The sequence below is a fragment of the Castor canadensis genome, chromosome 3 (genome assembly GCF_047511655.1).
Source record: "Castor canadensis chromosome 3, mCasCan1.hap1v2, whole genome shotgun sequence".
In the NCBI taxonomy this organism is placed as follows: Eukaryota; Metazoa; Chordata; class Mammalia; order Rodentia; family Castoridae; genus Castor; species Castor canadensis.
The window spans coordinates 7616993-7635056 of NC_133388.1; the positions used below are offsets into that span (position 1 = coordinate 7616993).

Here is an 18064-nt window from a genome sequence, read left to right on the forward strand (position 1 = left end):
CAGGAACCACAAAGTCAAGGCTTTGTGCATTTCAATGGGAAAACTCTAGCAAGTGGCCTCATCTCTCTGAACTCTGAACACTCATCTGTAAACAGGGAGTGATCAGATCTCTCTCCTAAGGGTGCTGAGGGCTAAATAAGCCTCAAGTTTACTTTAGCTGAGTGTTGACTGAAATACCCCATAGGCTCCACAGCTGCTTCACCTCCTTCCTGAACCCGTGTACTCCCACAGTCATTAACCTGGATGGACTGTGGCTGCTGCCCAGGTCAGCTCAAGGACAGTGGAGAGGGATGCCTGGGGTGGTGCCGGGAGAGAGTTAAGGAAAACAAAGCTTAGGGAGGAGTGTGTGAGGCCAGGAGGGCAGGGCAGGAGGTAAGACTGGGGAGGTCAGGAGGACAAAACAATCAGGATATTTGTAAGGCCAAAACAATCAAAACCTATGCAAGGATGTCTGACTGGTAAGTTTCTCACAGCAGGTTTTGTAGTTATCAAAGGGTACGTACAAAAGATATTTTAAATTGGATTTGGATAGATGTTGCCATATTGCCCTCTAATAACCGAGTTATTAGAGGGTAATCTTTATTTCCACTCTCTTGAGAATACAAGTTCCTACACCTTTGTCAATTCTATCAACCTTTCACTATCTGACAATCTGGTAGGTGAAAATACAATGTAGTGGGACCTGTAATTCTCAGGTAATATGTGGCTAAGCATATTTTTTTATATTTATTAATCACTGATATTTCTTTATCATATGAATTACCTTTTCAGGGTTTCTGCCACAGTAGTGGATTGAATAGTGTCTAATTAGAATATAAATTATGTCCATTCGGGACCTCAAAATGGGACCCTTATTTGGAAACAGGGTCTTTGTAGGTGTAATCCACACTGGATTAGGACAGGCATTAAATCTGACAACTGACATCCTTAGAAGAGGCAAGGACTTGCTCAGGGAGACAGCATGTGAATATGGAGGCACAGTTGGAGTGGTACAGCTGTAAGCCAAGGGCTGCTAACAACCAGAAGAATCTAGAAGAGTCACGAAGTAGTCTCCCTCAGAGCTTGCAGAGGGATCATGGCACTGCCAACACCTTGATTTCAGATTTCTAGACTCAGAATGATGACAGAATAAATTTCTGTCATGTTGAACCATCAACTATGGAACTCTAACAGGTTCTTAAACTGCTTTTGCTAAAGAGCACTAACTCCTTAGTTGGGTCCATGAATTAACTAAAAACAGAAAAACTGAGCACCCCTGCCTCCATTTTTGTGTCTGTCTTTGCTCTGAGTCACTCACCTTGTAGGTCATCTTGGAATGTAGGAAGAACAGGACTGATTGATAACATGTTTACAAGGAGGGATGGAGGAAACTGCCCCAATGAAAAGGAACAGCACAGCCTCCTCAGGACAGCCCACCAGAGAGGCAACAATGACTTGTTCATTCTAACCAGATTGGTCTCCTCAAGTAATGATAATGATAATGATTTCTCCTGAACCTCTCCCAAAACCAGAACTGAGGTAATAATCCACCAGGCCACACTGTGACTGGGACTGTTTAGTTATGCTTATCTCTTATCCCCTGCCCTAATTCTTTTTCTATTTAAATATGTCTATGCCCCCCCAAAGATGGGTTAAAGTGCTTATTTTGACTCTTTCCACAGCTGCCTGCCCATGTTATGAAACCTTTCTAGGTGTGCAAGAATAAAGACATGAGTGTGCACCTGCTATACCAGTGACAGGAACTGAGCATGCACCAGCTTTGCAGGACCAGGACATGAGAGCAAGGGAGAGGACACACAAGCAGTGACTTCAAACACTCATGCTTGTTAAAGCTGTTACAGGCTTGAGACATATTGTACTATCAACACTGTTAACATGGTTTACAAACAGTCTTCATCACAAGAGCATACTGAGCTTCACATAGAATACTGATTTTTCTAACTCAGGTTTCAAACTTGCTAGTTACATTCTATGTCTAAGCACCTATTGTCCTCCTCCCTTCTTCACTTGACAAATTCAAGACCCAGATCAAATCAAACACTGCCTCCTCACTAGTCTTCCCCAACCCCACCAGGTGAATTAATCCTTCCTTGTTGGTACTTTATTCATATTTTGGTCACAGTACACTACAGTGAACTTAATTGTGTACTTGGCTATCACCCTCATCAGACTATAAATGGAAGGAGAGAGATTGCAAAGCACTCATGTGCATACTGAGTAACGACTATAGGGTCAGGGGCCTGGGAGGCACTCCACTGGCACTTTGTGAATCTATGCTCCAAGCTTCACATGGCCAGTTATTTATATGGTGTTTAAATGAGAGGCTCTACAATTCTTTCTCAAGTGAAAATTAACTGAATTCTACTCTGCAAATAATTAATTTTGGGGGTCACACCTGTAATTACAGCTACTCAGAAGATGGAGGCAGGAGGATCCCAAGTTGGAAGCCAACAAAGAAAAAGTTAGCGAGACCCTGTCTCAAATAGGAAATAAATACTAGGCACTGGTGGCTCACGCCTGTAATCCTAGCTACTTGGGAGGCAGAGATCAGAAGGACCATGGTTTGAAGCTAGCCTGGGCAAATAGCTCCCAAGACCCTATCTTGAAACTTCCCAACACAAAAAAGGGCTGGTGGAGTGGTCCAAGTGTGAGGACCTGAGTTCAAACCCGGTATGACCAAAAAAGAAAAATACCAAAAAAAAAAAAAAAGGTGTGGCTCAAGTGGTCCAGCTGCTTAGTACACACGAGGCCCTGGGTTCTATATCCAGTACTCCAAAAAAATTGATTTTTGCAAGAAGCAAAGTGTAATTTTGACAGCAATATGTTAACACGTGTAAGGCCTGGAGTATTATTCATTAGTGTCTTGCTCCCTGCACGTAACTGGAGGAATTATAAATGATAACAAATGCTATTGCTATTTCCCAAAGGGGAGAGCACAGTTCTTAAAAAGTTCTTAGTAACTGCTATTGTGTATAGTATCCTAGAGGGAAAAGATTTCCCCATTAAAGAGAGTCTCCAACCCATGTTGGTGATAGGAAGTGAGGTAAAACAAATGGTAAAGGGGAACATATTTCATTTCACAGGGAAAATTTTGGGAAGGAGACTTTCCCTAAATTGTAATCATTAAGTGCTCTGGAATGTATACCAGGAACTCAATGATGGCCCTCACATGCTGGCTGCATTCCCACAGTCTCCTCCCCTTTGATGACTCCACTAGTCACCAAGTATAGCCCCACCTGCCTCCCAGGCTCTCCAGATCCCTGTCCCATCCTTATTTTCACCTCTCTCAGCAATCTGGAAGTATCCCATGCCCAGATCTCTATGAACTCTGGCCTTCCTCGCCTCTGGTTCCAGTTTCTTAGTCACAGGACTACCAGTTCATATATGCATGTGGCCTAGACTGCTTCCCTTCCCCATTCTCCCCAGCCTGTTATCCTCATGAAGCCCCACCTTGGCAGGATACCCTGGTTCATCCAGCTGCTTGTCATAGTACTGGCATCATCTTTAACTCATACTCTGTTCAGCCATCAGCTAATCTCACTGCCATACCTTCACGATGGATCCCAGTATGACAGCTCCTCCTCCTTCTGCCCACCCTGCCTCCCCACCTCGAGGCTTACAGGGTGTTAACCTCATCTTCCAGCTGCCCCACTACCATCACATTTCCCTGTATTCTACAAGGTTCCCCTGTGGGCCCTCTATGCAAATCACCCTGAAGTCAACCTGACTCCTCCTTCTCTGACACCAGGTGATTTTTTTTATATCTCTTAGGAGCACCTGACACTATTTGTGAATTATTTCTTCCCACTAGAAGGTAACATTCCAAGGAAGCCCAAGCCCTGGAAGGGCATCACACACAGTGGGTATACAGCAAGGATTTGCTCAATAAATGGACTGTTTTTAAGGTTTGTTCTCCACCCTCAACATCTCTCCTTTCCTCTTTCATTTACACAGATGTGATATGATTCTAACATATATACAGTACAGAACCATGCCAAAATGACTGAGAGAGGAAAACATTTCAAATCCTCATTTCTCTCCAAAACAGCTGCACTTAAACACTGCAGGATAAATTAGCCTGCTGTAAGTGATGGTTATGTCATACAGCTGTGAAAAGATAAGCACTCCATCAAAATTTTGAGCCCATTCTCTGGGACAAGTTACAAATTCTACCTTTTCTGAATAATCATTCTTCATTTTTTTGATACCCCAAATGATATTCAATCAAGGCAATGGAAAATGTTAATTATATAAATCAAACAGGCAAAACAAATACAGCTTTACACTGAAAGAAAGTTAGATGAAAATTGCTATTTAGTTTCATCTTTCTCTTTATTCCTGTTAGAATCCTCACTTAAAAGCTGCTCTGTGGAGGAACACATGGCATCTCACTGGGCAGAAGGGTGATGGGTGAGCAATACTGCACCTGCAGTGTGATCATTGGGACTTGGCTCTTGCAGTGGCTACACGTGGCCTCACGGTATTTACAGGCCTTTTCCACGTGATCCCGCAGGTCTTTTCTCAATACTTTTTCTTTGCAGTCAGCTCGCACACAGGGAAGCTCCTCAAACTGGCACTCATTTTTTAGGTGCACCTGTAGAACAAACCACTCAAAGTTCTTAACTAGCACAAAAGTGAAGTCTCAGATGTTAGATTCCAAAACCTCTATGCAATGAGATCCTACAGAATGTTGCTAATCTGATGTTAGAGCAGCTCCTCAGCACAGAGTGGCAAGCACACCACACGTGTGCTGCATCAGTGGTTACTGCGAACAAGGGGCTAAGCCAATGCTTTCTCCTGGATAAAGAGACTAAGGAATTTCATTTTATTCCAATTTTGATATCCTCTCAGGATAAAATATGATACCAATAAAGCCAACTCAGATTTCTCTCTATTCTAACTAGGGTGTATGCCAATGATGTCATGAAAGTGACACTGCACATCTGGGGATAGTACTACTTTACTGCAATGGCTGTGTTTTGAAAGAATACAGCAAATATGGCCTTAAGGTGCCAGATCATCCTGGCCAGGTAGTCAGCTGCATGAGGTGAGGGACCTATATTTCTTAATGTAAAAGCTTCCAGTGCCACCTGGGTACTTACCAGCAGATGTCCCAGTGTTAACTGCTCTGCACAACCTCTGCTTTCATTCCGACAATAGATCTGAAGAGCCAGGATCTCTCTCTTGCAACAATTATCCTTAAACACCTGAAATAGAAAGATAGTTACTTTAGAGGATTAGTACATCTTAATCTCCACATGCTGCTATTTTGGACAAGGCAAAACCACTTTAAAAATTCATGAGAGCAACGCTTAAGTGGACCTAGGAAAGCATTAAGGACCATCTTAATTTCTACAAGGAGAATGAAGGAGCTGTCCCCACTAAGAGATACAACTTAAATCATATAACCTTAACTACTAACTATCTTTTATTAGATAAACCAAAAACAAGTGGATTACACTGAATTAGTGAAGATCACTTTGGAGTATCCATGCTTCAGGAGCGCTGACATAACCTCAGGGTAAGGGTGTCGCAGGCCTAAGCTCTCTGGAGACACAGGAAACAACACTGAGCAGGTGGCCATGGGGAGTGCACCTTCTACCAAAGGGATCACTCTCACCAAACACTTGCTAGAGTGGGACAATTTATAAAACATTTATTTTGGTTTCTTCTCCTGAGGTTATGCTTACAACTCATTTTTCACCAAAAAAGAAGATTTTAAAGATTTAGCAAATGGGAAGTTAATAATGAAATGTTTCTTCTTGAAAATGAAAACCTGCCTGCTTTTAATTTTATTTTCCCTTGAAGATGAGTACTCTTGCTCTAACAATACAGTCTACAGCATCTTAGTCCTCAGGCATTTGTGAGAAACTTCCATCTGTTTAATGCTCTTTGACAGAGAAAAACAGGGCCCTTAATACGCCTTTCCCAATTCCACAGGAAGAGATGGAATTAGCAGCTATCAAGTTAAAAATAAGTTAATATGGAGACAGACCTAATCCCTTCATAAATACAAGTTTTAAAGGTCAAGAGTTAAGATACAAGTGTCAACAAAACAGCTATTTTTATTGGGGAAGAAATAAGCTGCTTTTTTGAACTACCAAATTCCTTACATTAACAGTACAGACAAAAAAACACTTATTGAAAACAGAAGAATAACAAAAGTATAGAACTTAAGAGCTGATAAGGTCCTCAGATTATTTACTCCAAATGTCCCTTTTCTAGATGAGAAACCTGAGGCCCCTATCACTCAGCGACAGCGGGGAATGTCTGGGTCTCCTGGGTCCCCATGGCTTCACTCTGTTTATGAGGATCCATGGCTTTGGTTTTAGTCCATTTTATTAATAATTCTTCAACAAAACTAATCATTTTTTTCCTCAGCTATCAATGTAATCGAAAAATGTGGATAATTCTGAATAATTAAAGAGACACTAAAAAACACACCTTAGCTTGAGATTTCAACTTTGCCCCTTTAGGTCAGTTCTGCTTGTCAAACATATGTGAAGCGGGTAATTCACTACCATACTAAACTAAGGAGTGGGGTTGGACCATTTTTTTCCTTCCTTCCTTCCTTCCTCCCTTCCTCCCTCCCTCCCTCCCTCCTTCCTTCTTTTCTTCTTCCCTCCCTCCATCCCTCCATCCCTCCCTCCCTCTCTCTCTTTCCTTTCTTTTGTGTGTGTGTGTACTGGAGTTTTAACTCAGGGCTTTATGCTTACTAGGCAGGCAGTCTACCTCTTGAGCCTTGCCTCCATCTCTTTTTGCTCTGGTTATTTTTGAGATAGGGTCTCACTTTTTACCCAGGACAGCCTAGACTACGATCCTCCCATTTTACGCTTTCTGCTGTTGCTGAGATGGCAGTGCATACCACCATGAAATGGGGGTCTCATAGACTCTTCTCCCCCATGCTGGTCTGGAACCACAATCCTCCCAATCTCAGTCTCCCACATAGCTAGGATGACAGGCACATGCCACCATGCCCTACTATTGGTTAAGATGGGTCTTGTGAACTTTTTGCTTGGGTGACTTGATCCATGACCTTCCAATCTCAGTCTCCCAAGCAGCTGATTGTAGGTGTGAGCTACTGGTGCCTGGCTTGATTAGTTTTTCTTGCAATAACTACCTGGACTCTTAAGCAGAAAGTCAATGGTAAGAAAAAGCACACAGAGGGTTGGCCAACTCTATCTCTAAACCTTCCAGAGTAGGTTGTCAGATGCTCTTGTTCCCAGCAGTCCAGGGCCACCTGCTGCCAGCAGCCTTACATGGCTGTCCCCACCTGAGCTGCTCTAACCAACAGACCCAACACCTGCAAGAGCTTTAAACAGGAAAACCCCAGAGCAAGAATCTTACTGCACAATTTAATTACCTACATTAAAAAAACTGTTAGGTTCATTAATCAAAATATTGGAACCACACACATTTTTATTGATGTTTAAGTACTTTAACAATGAGCCATTTCAAACTACGACTGTGTCTGGCAGAGTTTAGCAGTGCATGGATAGCCACCTGTTGGACACAGCATGAGAGGGGATCAGGCTCCAGGAAGAAGCTGGTCTGTGAGCCTGGGTGGCCATTCACACCTTAAGTGTGCAGTGATATCCATGGGCTTTAGCTGGCCAAACATGGGGAAAGAAGAGGGGAGTTCATTCAAGTCTAATGACTTCAAGACACTGGGGGGGGGAAAGAACAAATTCAAATGGACACCTGAAACTAGCAAGTTTAAAGGTTTACATTCTTGTGAAATAACTGAATATAAACTGTTGAGCATACAGACCTAGGAAGACAGCAGTGACCTGACTGCAGACAGTCCCTGCCACAGACAGACACCTTAGCAATTCACTTACACTAGCTCCTTTACTCCTTACACACCCTGGAGTGAGGGGTTGGTTCTTAGCAGATGGTATAGTACTGGTATGGGTAAGGGGATGGGCTCAGAGGGCAAAGTGCCTTGCAGGAATTATACAGTTGAGGACCACCAAGTGAACATTACTCCCATCCCCCAAGTCTGCCCACATGCTCTACTGGCATGTGTTGGGTCTTGGCACCTGCTGCACCAACTGTCAAAACCAAGATAAAACAAATTCCAAAACACTGAATCCAAGCTACATGAAGAGTACTACCCAGTGTAAAACACTGGACAAAAGAATGTATTGAAAAATCAAGAATACCTTGTCTGGAGAAATGACCCAAACATTGTATGCACATATGAATTAAAAAAAAAAAGAATACCTTGTCTTTAATGATGCTTTCTTGACACGCAGTACACTTTGGACTGGAGGAACTGAAGGAAACAAGAAACCATGTTAGAGCAGCAGTCCCTCTCTCCAGGTTCTCCGCACACAGAGCAAGTTCCCTTGAACCTTGAGCCAGGCCTGTCCCAGCTCATGACAACAGACGGAGCTTTGGGATGCCACAGAGGATCTGATTTAAATATGGAGCCACAGGAGAAAGGTCTAAATTATTTTTAAATGGCAATTTTCAAAAGGAAGCTAGTAAGTACAATAGCTTAGTTCAGTTCCACTTAAAATCCCTCTCAATGAACATGAAAATGACATGTCCTACCAGAAGCCACTCTAGCTACTGGCATCTGGAAGCATCCAGATGCTCTTGTCTTTGGCTACAGCCAATACATCCTCCATAGTGAATTTTTTTCACTGTGTATCAAAAGGCCAATGGCCTCTCTCCATGTACTTCTCTTGGGCCAAAGGTATGGTCAGCTCCAGGTCCCATGCTAGGGGAAATCAGGGGCCGAGCCCATTGTGCCATCACTGAGCTCAACTCACACTGTCTCACCCTCAAGTGGGCAGAGCAGATTCGGCTATTTGGGCCAAATGGATAAGCTCATAACAGGAAGACTGGGGTTGAGATGAAGGCAGATAATAGATAGGTAGGAAAGCTGGCTCCTGTGCTCACACCTGGAGCAGCCAAAGTGGGAGTGGCCAGTAGGGAGAAGGAGCTGAGTGTGCTCCCAGGCTGATGTGTTCTGAGGGCAGCAACCATGTGGAGTGCATCCTGCAGTGACTCCAGTGCCCAGCACAAAGTCTGGCAAATATACAACACCTAAAGGATGAGTAAGATGCTTTCTTGGCCAATGCTATTCCTGCTGTCCAACTCCAGCCTGCCTTTGTAATCACCCAATGGTGTCGATACTTGGCTGATGAGGGCTGCCATGGTTTTGGTGCATGTTCTATGTGCACCTGCTTCATTAGCACGCAGACTGGATTCTGCTCAGGGGAACCCGCCTTAACTGTGTGCTGACCCTGACCTCCCACCACCTGGACCAGCAGAGCTCTTATAACTTAATGAGTGGTTCTTACCAGCTGGTGTGCATCTCCTACACAGAACCATGAGCTCCTTGAGCAGAACACAGCAACAGAGGCAGAGGACACCATGGTTTCATGGTAAAGGGAGGCTTCATGGGAGAGGCTTGAGGGAGGCAACCATGAGTGGGGGTGAGAGGCAGGGTACACAAAGCCTCAGTAAGCTCACGCATGGAATCCTACTCCCAAACAACCTTCTAAGCTGGGCTCTGAGACTTTTGTTCACTTCCTCAGGGACTGAAGCCTCCAAGATTTACTTTTTTTTTTTCTTGTGGTACTGGGGTTTGAACTCAGGGGCTACACCTTGAGCCACTCCACCAGCTCTTTTTGGTGAAGGGCTTTTTTTTAAGATAAGGTCTCACAAACTATTTACCCAGGCTGACTTTGAATCGTGATCCTCCTGATCTCTGCCTCCTGAGTAGATAGGATTACAGGCATGAGCGACTAGCACTCGGCTCAAGCTTTACTTTTGAGGGGAAAAAGTAAGAAGTGGTGGGAGGGTGAGGACAGGCACAGCAGGCCAGGTCTGATGGCCATGGGGTGTGTGACACCCACCTCAGCAGAGCAGTCATGCAGCTCTCACAGAACCGGTGCCCACACTCAGTCTGCTTTGGGTTGCACAGCACCAGGCGACACTTCTCACACTTGTACTTGTCCTCCACAGTCTTCACGAACTTCTCCTTGTAGCCTCCCTGGTCAGGGACGAACACGGACCCAGCACTACGGTCAGGCTGCAGCTTTAGTGGCGGGTTAGGCTGCAGTGTGCCAGCAGAGTCCATCTTTTTACTCGACTCCATTTTTGGAAAAAGAAATTCTGCCAGGAGAAAAATAACAATAAATAAACAGAGCGCCATCCCATCATCACCCAGTGCAAAGTTGTAAAAAACATAGTTTTGGAAAAGCAAAAGTGACTGAGTGACATGCTATCTTTCATATGTTTTAAAACAGCATGAGGTAATCTTTCCCGACTACACTATGTGATGGGAACAAGACATGACCAAATAGCTTCCCTCCTTCTATTTTACCCAAATGCTACTGTTAATGTTACATTCAAAATACTTTCTAAAAGGTATACTTAATAAACCATTTTCAAGGTTCTTTAAAATATACATAAATACTTTGCTGTGTTATAACTTCAAATTTTCAGCCAAAGCAATAACCATTCTCAGCCAATTTTATTCCTAGTTAACTTCTTGACATGATGCTGAGTGGTCCTGTCATACCACAGTACTACTTGTAGTCAGGCCTGAGGCCAGAATAGGACCAACAGCAACACGTGCTGCAAACAACATGTTTCTAGACCACTCATGAAAAAGCACTAGGACAGCATGCCTACACAACCCCAGGCACTTGTTTCTGTCTTCTACGCTCATTTTACCAAGCCTTGAATCACCCTGACACAGCAATGCATGCAGAGCCATGGCTGGCAGGGTGCTGTCACACTAAGCCTGTGAAGAACACAGAATGAAGGCTCCCTTCATATGAGTCTGAGGTCTAGGCAGGTATCAAGGTGCCCAGGGATAGCAGAGGGATACTGGACTGGACAGAATCTTCTGTGCCTGTGGGCAAGCTCTGTCACACACCAAGTACAAGTTTCTTTGTAAGGACGGTAAGGTGAATACTTGTAAAAATAAGCCACAAAGATTCTAGCCTGGGCAGCTCTGAGGTCAAGTAAATAAAAATATGTAAGAATATAAAGCAGTTAAATAATGTTCTGGAGGTGTGGGTCAAACAGTAGAGTACCTGCTTTGCCAGTGCCTGTGAAGTCCTGAGTTCAAACTCTAGTCCTACCATTAAAAAAAAAAAAAAACATGCCAGGTGCTGGTGGCTCACACCTATAATCCTAACTACGTTGCAGGCTGAGATCAGGAGGATCACAGTTCAAGGACAGTCCAGGCAAATAGTTTGTGAGACACCCCCCTTCCCAATTTCCAAAACAACCAGAGTAAATAGACTGGAGGTGTGGTTGAAGTGGCATACTTCCCGCTCTGCAAGCACAAAGCCCTGAGTTCAAACCCCACTCTCTTTTTTCTTATTTATTTATAATAGCTGTGCTGGGGGTACATTGTGACATTTGCAAAAGTTTTTATAATATATCATAGTTGCACTCATCCCCTTCATCATTCTCCTTTATCTCCCCTCCCCCCCATTCCTGGAATAATTTCAACAGGTCTCATTTTTCCACTCACATGTATGTGTAAACAATATTTGCACCATATTCACCCTCTCCCAACATCCTCCCCATCCCACTGGTACCAACCCCCCCAGACAGGAGCTGTTCTACCCTTCTGTTCTTAGTTTTTGTTAAAAAAATAAAAAAAGACATTTTTGTTTGTTTAAAATAGCTACATTGATTTCCTTGTGACATTTTCCATGTATATATGTATTATAACCCTAACTGGTTCATCTCTTCTATTTTTCTCCTTTCTACCTTAGTCTCCTTATGATGATTTCAACAGATTTAAAAATCCTATATTCATTCTTGTATGGAAGTATATCAACCATATTCACCTTCTTTACTTCTTTTACCCTCCCTCTCTTGTATGTGACCTCTCCTTAGAGTGACCTGTTTTCCATGATACTGTATGTATTTGTGTTAGGTCTGTATTCCACATATGAGAGAAAACATGCAGCCTTTGGCTTTCTGAACCTGACTAACTTCACTTAAGATGATGTTCTCCAGTTCCATCCATTTACGTACAAATGACAAAATTTCATTCTTCTTTATGGCTGAATAAAATTACACTGCATACAAATACCACATTTTCTTAATCCACTCATCAGTAGTGGGGCATCTTGGCTGTTTCCATAGCTTAGCTATTGTGAATAATGCTGCAATAAACATGCGGGTGCAGGTGCCTCTGTTGTAACCTGACTCACATTCCTTCAGGTATATCCCTAGGAATGGTACTGCTGGATCATATGGCAGTTGTATTTTTAGTTTTTTGAGAAGCCTCCATACTGTTTTCCATAGTGGTTATACTAATTTACATTCCCACCAACAGTGTATAAGGGTTCCTTTTCCCCCACATCCTCACCAACATTTGTTGCTTGTGTTCTTGACAACTGTCATTCTTAACAGGAGTGAGGTGGAATTTTAATGTGGTTTTGATTTGCATTTCCTTTATGGCCAGGGATGTTAAGCATTTCTTCATTGTTTTTTTTAAAGCCATTTTGACTTCTTCCTTTGCAAAAGCTCTATTCAGTTCATTTGCCCATTTCTTCATTGGGTCATTGATTTTTTGAGAGTTTAGTTTTTTGAGCTTCCTGTGTATTCTGATTATTAATCCTTTGTCAGATGTATAGCTGGCAAAGATTTTCTTCCATTCTGTGGGCTGCCTCTTCAATCTGGTGACCGTTTCTTTTGCTGTGCAGAGCTTTTTAGTTTCATGTAGTCCTAGTTATCCATCCGTTCTCTTAGTTGCTAAGTCTTTTGGGTACTATTTAGGAAGTTATTGCCTATGCCTGTAAGTTCCAGCATATTCTCTGCTCTTTCCTGCACTAGCTTCAAAGTTTCAGGTCTTATATACAGGTCCTTAATCCACTTTGAGTTGATACTTGTACAGGGTGAAAGACATGGATCTTGTTTCAGTTTTCTGCATACAGAGATCCAGTTTTCCCAGCAACATTTGTTGAAGAGGCTTGTCTTTTCTCCATGTTTTGGGCATCTTTGTCAAAAAATCAGGTGGATGTAGCTGTTTGGATTCATACCCGCGTCTTCTATTTTGTTCCATTGGTCTAGTAAGGACAATTCTAAAGTGAACTTTCTTGAACACGTATTTTTGCACATTCTGGCAAGTGCATAGCAACAGAGCTGTGGGTCAAATATGATGTGCATTTTAAAATATTAGTGGTATTGCCCATGTGTCTTTTAAGAAGGAGATGCCTGCACTTCCTCCAATGTCTACTACTATTGAATACTATCTTAAGCCTTGCTCAAGTCACCCTGTGACATTTCCTGCTTTTCCTCCGCGGCAACCATGTTTTTCTGGAGTGTATTACTGGCCACACTGTTGTCCCAAATGCCAGGATTCTCTTGTGAATTCTCATCCCATGGGGCTCTGTGAACAGGATTCAGGCTCAGAATGCTCTTCTGTCGCTACTGACCTTTCTGCACCACGTGAACAAACTTCTTCAGCTTCAGCACAGCAGAAGCTTGCCAAACCAATCACTTTTTATTTTAATACCTATGCTGGCCAAGGGTCTACAAGGTACATAGCTCTGAGCCTACCACATCAAAGAACACAGGAAAGAAGGAGACTGTCCTTGCCCTCAGAGAGCTTTGAGGGAACTGTGAGGGTGGTAAGGATAAGCAGTATTCAGAAGTCAAAAACTGAGTTTGAGAAACACCAAGCTGGATCTACAAAGAGTTGACAGGTCTTCAAAACACAAGGCTCTCAAATATCCTGGGGTATCCTGAGGCTTCTGGAGTTGGATAGTGGCAGAACTCCAACTCCAGCAGAGGAAGAGAGAAGCCTCGCAGACACCCACTGGCAGTGGTTATGGAGTGGAATCTGGGGTTGGGGTTTCTGGAGAGATGACATCACTGCAGATGAGAATCGATGGCTGAATAGGACATGGCCCCACACGGAGAAGGGAGCTAGTAGAGGTGGTATCTGGCATGAGTATCCCTTCCTGTGGGCAAGCATTTATGCTCTGAGCCTCACTCTGTCATGGGAAAAGTAGATGCTACACCTAATTCTCATAGAATTATCAGGCATTAGTGAGATAACACAAATATATCATCCCTCTGTAAACCCTGTGGGATACATCTTCATGCTAACTGGGGCCAGGAAGTTTGACAGGAATGGGGTTAGCTTCTCATCTCAAAGCCTTTCTTCTAAAAGCTCCTTCAAGGCCAGCCTGGGCTACATAGTGAGACCTTGTCCAAAAAAGTCTCTTCTCTGCAGTTAGGCAAGAAAAATAAAAGGCATCAATATTGGAAAAGAAAAGAGGAAAACTATTTCTACTTTCAGATGACATGTTCTTATATAGAGAAAAATCCCCAGAAACCAAACAAAATCTAGTTGAACTAACAAATTTGTTTAGCATAATTATAAGCTACAGTGTTAAATATATAAAAATCAATGGTAATTCTACATACTAGCTATGGACAATCTGAAAATGAAATTAAGGAAAACAATCCAACCATGGCGAGGCACACTTGTAATCCCAGCTACCTGGGAGGTAGAGGCAAGAGGATCAAGACTTTGAGGCCAGCCTGGGAAAGTTAGCAAGACCCTATCTCAAAAACAAAAAGTAAAGGGCTCAGTGGCAGAGTGCTTGACTACCATGTACAAGACCCTGGATTCCATCCCCAGTATGGGAGAGGAAGGCAACAAAAAATAATCCATTCTGAGTAGAATCAAAAAAAAAAAAACCAGGAATATTGGGATATAATAAAAGATGCGCACACTGCCAAGCTCTGTGGCAGAAACACTGCTTCAAGGATCAGCCCTTGCCTAGAAAGCACAAGACCCTGAGTTTAGTCGCCCGTACTGCTTCCCCCAAACAAAGTTTTTTAAAAAAAGAATTTTGTTTTCACAAAAGAAAAAGAGAAGAGGGGAGGAGGAGGGAGAGGGGAGGGAGAGGAGAGAAAAAAGAAAAGACTGCTTCAGGCAGGACAGGTAGTGAGTTTTAAGATCCCCGGCTGGGATCCTTTCCTACCTTTCAAAAAAATGTATTAGGTTGTATCTGACACAATAATCATGTGCAAGACTTGCACAATATGAAGTGAGAGCAGGAAATGAACCCAGAGCCTGCAGCGGCATCAGTCATTTCCCACCTGTGTTTTCCGCTCGCCCATCCTCCCACTGCTCTCCAAAGGCAAACATCACCTGAACTCTGCACTTATAGTTCTACTATACATATCTCTTCTTAAACATTATACTTTTGCCTATTTTTGAACTTTATAAATGTGGTATCTTGGTAGAAGCAATGTGTATTTATGTATGAAAATGGAACAAGGAGATCTGTTGAAACTGTTTTAAGAAGGGGAGGGGGTTGGGGGAGAGGGATGAAGGGGATGAGTCTAAGACATACAGGAAGCATTTTTGTAAATGTCATAATGTACCCCCAGTACAACTACAACATGCTAATAAACAAATAAGAGAAAAATACATACATACATAAATGTAATAAAGCCCATGTACCTATAATAAATAAATAGATAGATAGATAAATAAATAAATAAGTATCTTATTGTGCATGGTCCTCTGCCTTGTCACCAGCACTATAAATATTCCTCCATGTTTTCTGTGTATAGATAGACTTTACTTTTGCTGGTATATTAATAGTGTACTTATCCACTTCTTATCACACTGTCTCCAGTTTTTGCTACTATCAACAGTCTGCTCTGAATACTGGTGGTTTTTTTGGGGCACCTGGACAAACTTCTCTAGGGCATATACCCTTGATCATGATACCGGGGATGAGCAAATACAGCCTGTGGGTCAAATCTAGCCAGCAGCATAGTTCTGTAAGGCCCTGAACTAAGATTGCTTTATAGGTTTGTTTGTTTGTTTGATTGATTGATTGATTTTAGTGTTTTGAGACATGAGTCTCACTTTGTAGTTCAGGCTGGCTTTGAACTCATGATAACTCTCCCAAGTGCTAGGATTACAAGTATGCACCAGCACACCTGCTTTTTAGATTTTTAAGTATAAAAAAACCAAAATAAAGACTATGTGATAGAGAGTATTTTCCTCTTGCCCACAGAAAGAGTATGCCATCCCTCCCTGGACTCTTGCTCCTCGGAAGCACAGAGGAACTACTGGTAAGTAGGTTGTACAAATGGCCAGTTTTATTTTTTTTTTTTCAGGTACAGTGCTAAACATTTATTTTTTTTTTCATTTTTCTTTTATTATTCATATGTGCATACAAGGCTTGGTTTATTTCTCCCCCCTGCCCCCACCCCCTCCCTTACCACCCACTCCACCCCCTCCCGCTCCCCCCCTCAATACCCAGCAGAAACTATTTTGCCCTTATCTCTAATTTTGTTGTAGAGAGAGTATAAGCAATAATAGGAAGGAACAAGGGGTTTTGCTGGTTGAGATAAGGATAGCTATACAGGGCATTGACTCACATTGATTTCCTGTGCGTGTAAATGGCCAGTTTTATAATAGAGGTCCTTAGTGCTCTCCTGCACATGTACTGACCCCAGCAGCCCTAGACTGTCTGTTAATCCATATCCCTACCAACACTTGGAGTAATCAGATCTCCCAGTTTCTATTTTTTCCCTGTAGTACCGGAGTTTGAACTCAGGGCCTCACGCTGCTAGGCAGGTACTCTTCCACTTGAGCCACTCTGCCAGCAGATCTCCCAGTTTCTGCCAGTCTGAGTGGTTTACCTCTGCTCACATACTACAATAATCAAGAGGTGGGTTGACCTCATAGGACAGGGCCCTGGGTTCAACCCTTAGCACCTCAAAAATTAAACATAAAATAAAAAAGCATGGAAGCAGTGGACAGCAGTTCAAGGTCCAATTCAGTTCTGACAGTATGAGACTGCTGAAGGCTTAGTCCCCAAGACTGACCCTTCAGATGCTGATCATAAGCCCCAGGTGGTTTTACCATGCTACTGACTGACAGGCTATAAACTGGGCTTCCCACAACCTTCTCCTCAGGTTCAGTTAATTTGCTGGAGCAGCTCACAGAACTCAGGGAAACAGTTACTGGTTTTATTATAAAGGACATTATAGAGGTGTGGGGGAAATGGCACTAGCTTATATGCCCTCTCTGGGTGTGCTATCCTCCAGGAATCTCCCTGTGGTCAGTTATCTGTAAGCTTTCTCTAAAACCTGGTGCTTTGCTTATTAGGGTTTTTGTTTGTTTAATGGAGGCTTCATTATATATGTATGACTGATTAAATCACTGGCCATTGTTGATCAACTTAACTTTCAGCCCCTTTCCCCTCCCTGGAAATTAGGGGTAGGGCTGAAAAGCCCAACCCTCTAATCTTGCTTTGAGCTTTCCAGTGACCAGCCCCTATCCTGAAGCTACCTAGGGGCTACCAGCCATCAGTCAACTCAGTAGCAAATAAAGTTATTCTCTGCCTGGGTGGTAGCACTCACTTGTAATCTCAGCACCAGGGAGGCTGAGGCAGGAGGATCCTGTGCTCAAGGCTAGACTGCACTACTTAGTGCCTCAAGAAAAAAAAACAAAACCAAAACGAAGCACCCCCAAACCCTCAATTCTGATCCTTAATAATATTCTATTATATACCTTAATTTATACTTAGCCATGTCCTATTCTTAAACATTTCATGTCAGTTTTTCCTTATTATAAATAATACATGAGCAGGCTGGACTGTATTTTTTAACAAGGAATGACGTTCTGATTCATGTAAAAACATGGATGAAATGTGAAAACTTACACTGACGAGATAAGCCAGATATGATGTCACATGAACCCATTCATGTGAAATGTACAGAACAGGTAAACCCACAGAAACAGAAAGCAGACTGTGGTTGCCAGTAATCAAGGGGAGGGATGCCAGGGAAGAATGGCTTAAGGAATACAAGGCTTCCTTCTGAGGGGATGAAAATGTTTTGGAATGAGACTGAGGGTGTGCTTGTACCTCACTGTAAATATGCTAAGTGCCATTCAACTGTTTACTTTAAAATGACTTACTTTAAATTATGTGAATTTCACCTCAATTAAAAAATTGTTGTTACAAAAGAAACTCACTATAACCACTTTACCACCACTAGAAAGACTAAAATTTTTAAATTAAAAAAAAAAAAAAAA

The 18064-nt window shown here is 42.6% G+C and overlaps 1 protein-coding gene across 12 annotated transcripts in view; it reads right to left on the reverse strand.

Annotated features, from left to right (window-relative positions):
• Traf3 (TNF receptor associated factor 3) overlaps nt 1–18064 on the reverse strand; it is a 99282-nt gene that overhangs the window by 21618 nt on the left and 59600 nt on the right. For all 12 annotated transcript variants that reach the window (XM_020167369.2, XM_020167365.2, XM_020167368.2 and 9 more), the window contains 4 exons: nt 9873–10131; nt 8227–8278; nt 5103–5207; nt 4427–4594 (listed from right to left, as the gene is read on the reverse strand). In XM_020167369.2, coding sequence (XP_020022958.1) covers nt 4427–4594; nt 5103–5207; nt 8227–8278; nt 9873–10114 — 567 coding nt within the window. In that variant the 5' untranslated portion in view covers nt 10115–10131. The remainder of the gene's footprint in view (nt 1–4426; nt 4595–5102; nt 5208–8226; nt 8279–9872; nt 10132–18064) is intronic.